Source organism: Sphaerodactylus townsendi, linkage group LG12, assembly GCF_021028975.2.
Source record: "Sphaerodactylus townsendi isolate TG3544 linkage group LG12, MPM_Stown_v2.3, whole genome shotgun sequence".
In the NCBI taxonomy this organism is placed as follows: Eukaryota; Metazoa; Chordata; class Lepidosauria; order Squamata; family Sphaerodactylidae; genus Sphaerodactylus; species Sphaerodactylus townsendi.
Genome location: NC_059436.1, coordinates 35,451,311 through 35,462,307, shown reverse-complemented (window position 1 = coordinate 35,462,307; position 10,997 = coordinate 35,451,311). Strand labels below are relative to the sequence as shown.

Here is a 10,997-nt window from a genome sequence, read left to right as displayed (position 1 = left end):
AAACACCAGGGCTGCATTTGAAACACCTTCAAATCTACAACAAAATCAACCTCTGTCAGGTTCAAAGGGCAGCCCTGCTGGGATCCACATAAACACACACTACCCTGATACATTCCAACGTCCTAGGACTCTGGGTGGGGCTCGAATTGTAATTGCAATGAAATGATAAAGAAAGGCCAATCATCATCTAAAGAACTGGCATGTGTGATATTAGACAAAATTAAATCATAATTATTATTGCCATTGTTTATTATGAATAAGAAGGCTTGCAGCTCCAGCAAGAACACCTGGTTTTCTCCATTCATAATATTTGGGGGGGGGGGGAGCTCCTCTGGCGTCCCGCAGGGAGGTGAGGGGTCAGCGCTGGGGCGGCAGGAAGCCGCAGTCGCCTCTGCACTTGTCTGGGCGGGCGGGGGCCGGGCCTGGCAAGGCGGCCGGGGGGCTTCTTTGCAGCCCGCGGCTGGCGGGGCTGGCTGGGGGTGGGAGCAGCGTAGGGGAGGGGAGGCTGGCCTTGAATGAAAAACCAGCAGCCAACAGCAGGCGCGAAGGCACTGCGGCCCACGAGGCTGTGGGCTGCTGAGTGCGAGAAACGTGAGCTCAGCTGGCTGCATCACTGCAGTGCTCACTGCAGAGACGGGAGAGGAGAAGGAAGGCGGGCGAGCGAGCGAGCGAGCAAGCAGGCAGCAGCCCTCGCGCGCTTCCCGGCATCCCGGCTCTTCATCGCCCGGGAAACAAAACAGCCCCCGCGGCGGAGCATCTTGCAAGCTGCAGGTCGGAGTTCCTGCCGCAGGGAGGGAAAGCGAGCCTGCCCGCGCCCCTGCTAAGCGCCCAAGAGGGCTTGCAAAGGGATCCAAGGCCGACCCCACCCCTACCCTGGAGCATTTCCCCAAAGGAGGCCCTGCGGCATCCCGGGCATTCTGGAAACGACACTCTTCCCGGATTGTGAGCAGCAGCATCCTTCGGGGAGAGACGCCCCCCCACCCCCCGGGAAAGCACAAGCCTCGGCTAGCCGGGAGGAGAGGAACAGAAGCCGTGGTTCTTGGCACCGACCATCCCCTCCCCTCCATCCAGGAACCAGGCACGCAGCAGGAGGGAGGATCTAGGCAGGATTTCTCTCCCCCCACCCCCCGCCCCATCTCTCTGCACTTGCCAGCATCTGTGCCCTTGCAGAGATAGGAAAAAGCAACGCAGCCCTTCCAGGCGGACGACTCGCTCCTTGGGCTCGCGGTCCGGAGCTGCCGCGGCTTCCACTGTTTCCCAGATCGTCTTCTCCATCGCCAGGCAAGAGGAATCCGGCCTCCTGCTTCAGGAAGCCAAAGCAGCATTGCCAGCTAGAGGAGGGGAGAGTGTGGAGTTACCAGCCCTTGCCCCGGAGGCTGCCCTTCGCCGCCTCTGCAAGGAAACCACTGGATTAGAGGGAGCGCCTCTTGCTAACCTGCTCTGGAGCTGACAGCACCTGTTTTAGGCCCGGCGGAACATCTGGCCTGGGCAGCAAACATCTGGATCCATCACATCTGCAGGAGCAGCCTTTCTTGGCTTTGCCTTTGGTAAGATCAGTTGGGTTCTCTGGAGCAAGGGGCTGCAGCCTGCAGGCATTTGCGGACACCCTAGGTCAGATGGTCTGAGCAGGGCTGGATTAGGGGCCCTAATAGGGTGTCAAGAAGGACCACAGCCCTCGGCTGCCTTTCAGATAACCTCTAAGACTGGGCCTTTGGAAGCACGCCTGGAACTGAAGCGGCAGAGAAGGGCTGTTTTGGGTGCACTGCAAAGCTGCCCTAGTAAACAAGGCCCTGCGGAGATACAAACCGAGCTTGGTGAGAACATCATTTGGTGTATGATCTTTGGAACGCTAGCCTGTGTTGGTGTGTCTTGGGGCAGCTGGGAATACTCTTGAGTGTGTGTGCGCGTGTGCAACCAGGTATGTAGGCGTGCAAGAGATGTGTACCCTCTAGTGTTTGTCAGATAAAAATAGGTACACTTGTTTAATATCATGTGAGCTCCTCAGAACAGAGCAGGGCACAAGAGGCAGATAGAAGCTGCTTCCGGGGGTCTTGGCGGGCAGCATGCCCCCGCCATGTTATCTTTATGTGATAATTGATGTGCAGAGCAATTTACACAGCCGCATCCCTTCACCACCAAAGATGATTTACTGCCCGAGGGTTTACATCAAAATGATTAAATGTGTCTCTAATTTCAAGGCAGATCCAAATGAATCATTCTTTGTACGTGGAGCGATTACCTTGAAGAATTTGCTGCATGCAAAATATGGTGACAGCTTTTAGCTCAGATGGCTTTTAAAAAATGGATCCGATGAAATGGAGAAGTGTATCAGTGCCTGTCAGCCATGGGACTTAAAGCATCCCTACACAGAGGGAGGCTACCTTTGAATTTCAGATGCTGGGAGCAAGCAGGATTGAGTGGTATTGCCTTCGTACCCCATCTTGTCCCTGTAAGTGACAGAATGCTAGACTATCTTGACCTGTGATCTGATCCAGGAAGGTTATGTGGGAAGATATCTGTTTTCCAGGTAACTTACTGTTATTGCTACCAATAGTAGTAGAAACATTTTATCAAACATTTTATCTGTACGTGTGGCAGATTACAGAATAAAAGGAGCAGCTCCCTGCCCCACCCCCCAGGTCTGTGCCCCAAGGAGTTTACAGTTTAAATTGTGATAAACTCAACAAAGGAAGGGTGTGGTTTAAAACGACAGTAAAACAGATGAAGGAAATTGTTTTCTATACTTCCAGACCACATTTGTGCAATGGGATATCACTGATCAGTATATTCTTAAGTATGATGTTCTACAAATCATACCACCCTTGGTGCTATAGCAGTTGGCATCTCAAACCTCAGCATAGATTTTAATTCCTGCTGCCCCTGAAGATAGAGGATCCATTCAGCGGTTGACAGACAATTCACTTGCCACGTATTTTCCTTCTTTTAAGCTCTTGGTGCTAGCAACTACCAAAGCATCTCATGGCCACAAATTCCATAAGCTGATTATATCTTTGGTGGAAAATTTATTACTCTTCCTCATGATATTTCTGTTCTGTTTTTGAGGCAGCATGGCCACGTAGGAATCCTGTTTCATCTTCATAACAGTCCCGTGAGGTAGGATAAGCTGGAAGAGGCATTTGAACCTGGGAGTTGCAGTACAAGCCCAGCACTGGTATTCACTATTCGTCTTTTCTTGCTGTAAGGGTCTACCGGTAATCTAATAAAACATCCATTTCACTTTGATTTGGAGACCCCCTTCTCCTGAAGGCAGTTAGAAAAAGAGACTGCCATTCAAAATTTCATCTCCGCTAAACAAGTTTTGTGGGAAGGGGGCTGTATTGCTTCAAAAACTTGCAAAACCTGTTTGACCAGTGGATACGTTTGAACACCTCACAGCTCTCTAAACCACCTTCAGTTCTCTTTTTCTTTTTTTAAAAAAATCCCTGCTATATCTCCCACCTTCCTTTTTCCATCTTGCAACTGAGTAATCACTGCTGAGTAAAGGAAAGGTGACCAGACTCAGTGTAGTAAGTATTAGCAATTAGTATAGCAAGAACAACTAATTGTGTTCTACTGAATGTTTCCTGTTGTTCAGAAGGAATTTTCTGAAGAAGAGCCTTGTGTGACTCACAAATTTCCACCATTCAGAATAAAACCAAACCACACGCCTGCTCTGCGTTGCAAAACTCTTTCCGGTGCAGTTGCATTTCCATTCTGGCTGAACGTTAACACAGTCTCCATCACTTGACAGATGAAAAATGTACTTGTGACATCCCCACTTCCGTGTGAAAAATTGTTGCTTGAGCTCCTTCATGAGGCTCTGCAGAAGGGTCTATTCCGTCTGCTCCGCACCTAATCCTAATCCTGCAGTCTGCCATAGCGTACCTTGCACTATTTGAAAAGCCAGGAGTTTGGTTGGAGCTCAGTCGTGAGCCGGTTTCATGTAGTAGTTACAGTGTTGGACTGGAGCCAGGTAAGCTCAGGTTCAAATCCTTGCTTGCTCAGTCATAAAAGTCACCGGGTGACTTTGGGTTTATCACTTTTTCTCACCCAACCTACTTTACCAAGTTGTGGTAAAGATGAAACAGAGGAGTATAAAGCCACATATGACTGCTCTGTGCTCTTTAGAAGAAGGTCAAGAGGATAATGAAATAGTTATGATAGGTAAACCAGAATTGTTCTGCAAACTGTTGTCATGAGTTCTACCTATAGGTGCAGTGTGCAAAGGGACCAGCTGTGTGCCGCCGAATACTTGAGTGTTTATGTGCATGTACGTTTATGTGGCTGTGCATTTGAGACACCATGAACCTTCCTCCATTCAGAAATTCAGATTCTGAGAACGGAGAGAAACATTATTTAGGTTTGTTGGTTTGTTTGAACAAGGCACGTCCAAAAGCTAAACAAGAGGGGCAGTTATTGACCCAGGGCAATGTCAGGTATGCAGCTGTGTTGGGCTATCAGTAGTCCCTTTTAAAGAGCTTTGACTCTCTACCCTGGAAATCTTGTTGGCCTTTAAGATGCTACTGGACTGGAATCTTGCTCTTCACTAGTAAAAACCATTCCTGGTAAACTGAGACAGTTCGAGTTCATGACACACATGTATAAAATGAACTATGTTAAATTCTTCTCTTTCATCTGCACAACTATCCTGAAATAATCCAGGTCCGTATTATTATCCCCATGCAGCAGATACTATAGGACTGAGGGTATATAGCCGCTTACCAAAGCCTTGTGTGTTCACGCCTGGCAGCTCCATTGTGCTGTTATTTCAGCCCAGCCCTTAAAAAGAAGAGCTTGGGAGGCTTACAAGCTGGCTCCTCTCCTCCCCAACTGCAAGCTTCAACTTGAGTTGGTCCAAAATCATTTCGTTCCCCTGGTATCTGCTCACCTCTTTCGTCAGAGACCTGCAGTTCCCCAGAGAGAGGAAATGACTTTGGAGCCTGTTTAGGTCTGCGGTTTAGATATATCTTGAAAGAGGAGCTGTGACAGGGCTGGAGCGCTAGTGAGAAGCAGCAGACTGGATGGTGTGTGCCTGCGTGGGAATGCATACTGCGGTTCCCAACCACATACAAAGTGTTTGGCCCAGCTTGGAAACTCTGCCTGTTGCATGCACCGGGTTTCTGATGTGCCTGGGTCTGAGTGTGTTGTATGTCTGTATTGTGGGCTTTTGAACTTAACACAGCAAGAAACCACAACATCTCCTTTTCCAACCCCCAGTGACAGGCGGAAGTTTGCCTTTAATTTCCAAAACGAGAAGTTATTGTTTGAGCTAGATTGGAATTTATTCACTTACCCTATCAGGGAAACACTGCCTCCATCATGGGTGTATGGAAGATTAGCTGTAGTTAATCAAAAGCAAAGGAAATACGGGCCATTTTTTGTGTTATGTTCATGGATTTCCAGCATTGACCCTAGCACTGGAAATCAGTTCTGAGCACCGGGAACCATTCAAACAGCCTGTTTTTTGTCCCAAGGCAAAAAAATTAGCAGGCCTAGCAGGGCCCCAGAACGTTCAGCATTTTACATTCTGTTTTAGTGAAAGTCAGAGCCAACTTCTTTTTGAAAGGGTCTTTTGAATAAATGAAAAAAAATTCAGGACAGTCTAGAATCATAGAACTGGAAGATACCACAAGGGCCATCAAGTCCATGCTGGAATACACAGTCAAAGCACCCTTGACAGGTGGCCATCCAGCCTCTGTTTAAAAACCTCCAAAGGAGGAGACACCACCATCCTCCAAGGCAGTGTATTTCACTGTCGAACAGCCCTTATTTCAGGAAGTTCTTCCTAACATTTAGGTGAAATCTATTTTCCTGTGCTTTTAATCCATTACTCCTTTTTCCTAGTCTCTAGAGCAGCAGAAAACAAGCTTCCTCCATCTTCAACATGATACCCATTCAAATATTTAAAACATGGCTGTCATGTCACCTCTTTACCTTCTCTTCTCAAAACTAAACATACCTGGCTCCCTGAGCCGCTCCTCATTGGACATGGAATCCAGATCTTTTACCATTTGGTCGCCCCCCCTCTGGACCTGTTCCAGCTTGTCAATATCCTTCTTGAATTATGACCAGAGCTGGACACAGTATTCCAGGCGAGGTCTGGCCAATGCAGAACAGAGTGGTACTGTTATGTCTGGAGAACACGTCTTTTCCCATCATGATGGCTGTGTGCAGTGCATTAATGTTTGGAGTAGCTCTCCACCCTCATACACCAGTGTACTCCACAGACTTTCAAAAACGAGAACAAGCAGCAGCTAGGAGAAAATGGAATCTTTCTATTATTCCAAACAAGAGACCCCAATGCAGTGTGGGAGGGTGGAAGAATGAACAATCACAATAGCCTATCACAGCACAGGACAAGTGGAATGATACTTCTCACTGGGTAGAGTAGATTTTTTACAGCATTAGAGGCAAGCTTTTGAATTTTACAGCACTCGTCTTGGGGTCAAGTGTTTGAGCAAGTATATAGCCTGAATATTGTTGTTTTTTGTTTGTTTACCTTGCTGCTGCTGCTTTTGGGGGAGTGGAGGACAATGGAGGAAGCAGAAATGCTAAAACAGCACTTTGGTCTCTGGTGGTCAGGCTGTCCAAATGGGAATAAACTTTTTTTCCTCAGCAAGGAAGGAATAAGCAGCAGGTTCCAGTCCAAGCATGTATTTCTGCAAACACTTGTCAGATTTTTTTAAAAAAGATCTGCTTTGTTTTCCAGACATTCCAGCAAGCGCCACAAGAACACATTGTAGAGACGGAGCTGTCTGCCTGCTGTCAGGTGGGAACCTGCTGCTTTGCACCTGAGCAGGATGTGTTCCAGTTGTGGATCTCTCTCCTGGTACCTGCCCCGGAGGAAGGAGCTTTGCAGAAGTCTGTGACCAGGCGAGTGGGAGAGACGGGGGAAAGTCAGAGCTCTGGAATTTGCAAAACACATTCTTGAGCCCGGTCAGGATCTCCTCGAATGTAAACAGGAATCAAGGCCCTGTGGGGGAGGGGTACTTGCAGGGAGGGGCCAAAGGCATAGCACAGGCTGCTCTGATAGCATTCCATCCTGAGATGCAGATGCTGCCTGACTCACCTGCAGTCAAAGTGGTTTAGGCCTGGAGTGTGGAAAAATCAAAGCCCAGCCTGCTTTGGCTTTGTTCACCTAGCCAGTCTGTGAGGTGTCATCCCGCAAGGGCTGGCATCCATCCCAGCGCTGTAAAGTGTTACAGTTTGCCCAACCCAGCTGCATTCTGAAACATCCCACCAAGCCCCGAATTGTGGAAACGTAACACGGTCCTCGCCTCCTACCTGTCACCCTGCAACCTGCCTTGCAAGGAATGCACACGGAACTGGGGTCCTAGCACTGTGGTTGCAACCCACCAGGAAGAAGGAAGTATTTTGGCACCTTTCGCCCCAGGATGTGCCCCTGTTCCAGCGGCTTTCTCCAGCACTGCCGCTTCACGGCTCGCACACGATTCAAAGCCTGGCCTGCTACGAACAACTTCTAGCCTCATGCAGGAGACCCTCGGAGAACCCAGAGCCACGGACAGTAATGTTAAGAACCTCCTCATGTCATGTCTGAAAGGGCAACAGGTCATTATCAAAATGGAAGCCATGAAGATCATCCATCCGGAGAAGTTCTCGGAGCTGCAGAGCTCCCAGTCGCGCTACGTCCCTGCCCCCCGACGTGAGCCTCCGCTGGTTGCCAAGCGGGCCTGGCCTTCGGAGTCAGAGATCATCGTGAACCAGGCTTGTGGGGACATCCCAGCCTTAGACAGTAACCCGGGGGCTCTGGGGTTATCTCGGACACCACCTCTGCCCCGGCGTGAGCGGCTCTACCAAGGACAGCGCAAAGGCAGCTCGGAGATCTGCTACCATCGCCAGCCCCCGCCATCGGACGAGGTGATTGTGAACCAGTACGTGCTGCACGCTTCCACCCCGTGCGAGCCGCTGGAATGCCCGACCTGCGGCCACATGTACAACTTCACCAACAAGCGCCCGCGCATCCTCTCCTGCCTGCACTCTGTGTGCGAGGAGTGCCTGCAGATCCTCTACGAATCCTGCCCGAAGTACAAGTTCATCTCCTGCCCCACCTGCAAGAGGGAGACCGTGCTATTCACTGACTATGGACTGGCTGCCCTGGCAGTGAACACGAGCATCCTCAACAGACTTCCCGCGGAGGCTCTTTCTTCCAACCCCGTGCAGTGGAGCAGCGATACTGACCGCAGTTGCTATCAGACCTTCCGCCAGTACTGCGGGGCGGCCTGCACATGCCACATTCGAAACCCACTGTCTTCCTGCACCATCATGTAAGCTGTGTGCTCCTTGCCCTTCCCCCTGGTTCCCCCTGTACCCCTCCACCACCCTGGGCAGCGGGACCGTAAGAGAGCGGAGAACACTGCAGCCTTTCTTGGGAGACCCCCGTTTGGACAAGCTTATCTGTCTTATATGGCTTTATGGGATTCTTAACCATTCTGGCTCCAGAACCTGCTGTTGTGTCCTGCTGGAAACTGACACAGGGGAAATAGAGAGCGGAATGTTCAGCTCTTAGATGAAGGATGGAAGATGGACCATCAAGAATCATGGCGGAGAGAGATATTTTAGCACGCTCTCACGGCCCACAGCTACGTCCATCCTTCAGTTCACCTTCCCTCCTTCTCGGCAGTATCTTAGTGGATTAAGTCTGTGGATTTAATTGCCCAAGGCAGTGTTCCGTCCTTCCCTGTGGTGCACGGTGTGGGGTCTCAGGAGATCAGCTCTGGTCACCTTTCTACCAGTGGCTTGGACAGGGGAGCCACCCATGTTAGGAGTCAGAAGCAGCCAAAGGAGATGGCAAGATATAGGAATCCCAGAGAAGCGGTGCCAGGCGGGCCTGTGCCAGAGGCCAACTCAAATGCCAGTTTCTCTTTTTAAGTTATTTGCCAAAGCTTCCGTTTCTGTGCCCAAGCTGTAGTGCGTCCAGATTTGCTGCTGCCAATCGAAAGACAGTTGCCAACAGACTTCCTGGAAGGGTCCCATTTCCTGATGTCCTTGAGGGAAGCTTTTTAAAAATATATGGTTTGTTTTTGTTTTGTTTTTTTAAATCCTCGTTCTTGAGGATCTCTGTTCCTCATTACTGTTTCAGAAATGCATCTTGTTTGGGCCCTGGCCGTCAATAAAACAGATTGAAGTTACGATGATGCTTCTTGGATTGCGTCCGCGTTAAGGGAAAAGGCTAGCCGTAAGAACATAAGAAAGAGCCTGCTGAATCAGACCAGAATCCATCCAGTCCAGCACTCTACTACTCGCAGTGGCCCACCAGGTGCCTTTGGGAGCTCACATGCAGGATGTGAAAGCAATGGCCTTCTGCTGCTGCTGCTGCTCCCGAGCACCTGGTCTGCTGAGGCATTTGTAACCTCAGATCAAGGAGGATCAAGATTGGTAGCCATAGATCCAAGGACAAGCCATGTCCAAGGCAAAAGGTGCAGCTTGGGCTCTTTCCACGGGCAGCGCTGCCCTTCCCCCTGGAGGAAGGAAGAGTCCACCTTGCTGTCTTCCCTAGTTAGTGAGAGTTCCAGAGTGAACCGGGCGTGGGTTACTCCCAAACCCTAGCCAAACTCTCCCCCTCTTTTTTATTACAGCACTGTATGCAAAGACATGCTGATTCATGAGAAGGATACACTGGGGGAAGGGGGAAGCAAAGAGGGAGCTTTCCACACTCAGTTTATGTGAATTTGTAGTGGGAAGAGCTGTTTATGTGAATTTGTAGTGGGGGAGCACGATACCACCTTCCTCTTGCAGGACTTGGTCACTTGGCGTGCATCTTGTTCCAAGCCAAAAAATAAAAATAATAAGCAAGCCATATATAGCTAGATGTCTGGTTAGCAAGCAAGCCCTCCAAGTGGGTTGAAACTAGTGACTTGGGGGCTCTGGGATTGCCTCAGCTGATTGTCCAGTGGGGTTCAGCCCCAGGTGCTCATCATGAAGAAAGAAGGCATTTAGGGGTTGGCTGTCTCAAGTAAACCTTGGGCAGCATACTGGTCATCTGACTGCTACACACTTACACATGCACATCTTTCCAGCAGTCAACCCCAAGGCCCTGCAGCTCCTTCCTCTACTGGCTGCTGACATCAGTGGGGCCCACTGACAAGTTGAGACCATAGATCAAGCAAACTTGGGGAGCAATGCCAGACCTGCAACCCAGAAAGTAAGTCCAAGGAATGCTGAGGGTTGGGCTAGAGAGATCAGGAGGTGAGGTTGAAGAAACTTGTTGATGGTCATAGCTGGTGGAGTGTTTCAAAGGGGGAATCTGACCTTTAGCTTCTAGTCAATCAGGGTCAGTTCCCGCCTAATGCCTTTGAAACATTTTGGGCTGGCTGACTGGCCAAGACCTCTCCCTTTGGTTTCAAAGGGTGGTCCCAGTCAGATCCTGCCAGCATTCATTTTGTTCACAGGCACAAATAGATGAAGGGCTGGGCTCTTTCCAGAACGGATGGGGAAGCAGTCGCTTACAGTGTGATGGTGCTGTCCCCCACCCCCAAAGTATCCAAAATCTGCTTAGAAGGTCTGCCAATCTTGTGCCAGGTTGCTAGAAAAGCTCATCCAAACCTGGAGCACAGTGTTTCTTGTAGCCCAGGAGGCCACAGAGGATGCCAAGGTGGCCTGCCAAATGGGAACAGGGCTGAGAAAAGGCTATTGGTTAACACCTTCCCTACATGCCAAATCCTTTTGGCTGCTGGTTGCGACATAGCTGTTGTTTTATACTTGGTCTTGTTAACCTCCTCAACCGAATCTCCAAAATAAAGCTATACTACTGGACCAATCTCTGTTCAGAATGTCTTGTGCCACGGGAGGGGCTGGGCATTGAGTGGCTTCTGCAAAGACGGGGCACAGCAGGCCAAGGAGCCAATAATGGATAATGAGATGCAAATTTCTCATATCTATTTGCAGACCTAAACTGGTGGGGCAGTCACTACTGAGAATATCCTGATGGATAGCACTGGCTAGCCTGATCTTGTCAGATCTCGGAAGCTAATCAGAAT

At 49.7% G+C, this 10,997-nt stretch overlaps 1 protein-coding gene across 3 annotated transcripts; it reads left to right on the top strand.

Annotated features, from left to right (window-relative positions):
• The first annotated feature begins 500 nt into the window (after positions 1 to 500).
• On the top strand, positions 501 to 9,149 carry RNF208 (ring finger protein 208). Of its 3 annotated transcripts, none has more exons than XM_048512822.1 (2): positions 501 to 1,547; positions 6,710 to 9,149. In XM_048512822.1, the coding sequence occupies exon 2, from the start codon at positions 7,489 to 7,491 to the stop codon at positions 8,287 to 8,289; it is 801 nt and encodes a 266-aa protein (XP_048368779.1). In that variant the 5' UTR covers positions 501 to 1,547; positions 6,710 to 7,488; the 3' UTR covers positions 8,290 to 9,149. The 3 variants fall into 3 exon arrangements, with proteins under 3 accessions (XP_048368779.1, XP_048368778.1, XP_048368781.1); XM_048512821.1 differs by having other exon boundaries at positions 501 to 1,814; XM_048512824.1 differs by lacking the exon at positions 501 to 1,547 and adding an exon at positions 1,803 to 1,918.
• The last annotated feature ends 1,848 nt before the right edge of the window (positions 9,150 to 10,997 follow it).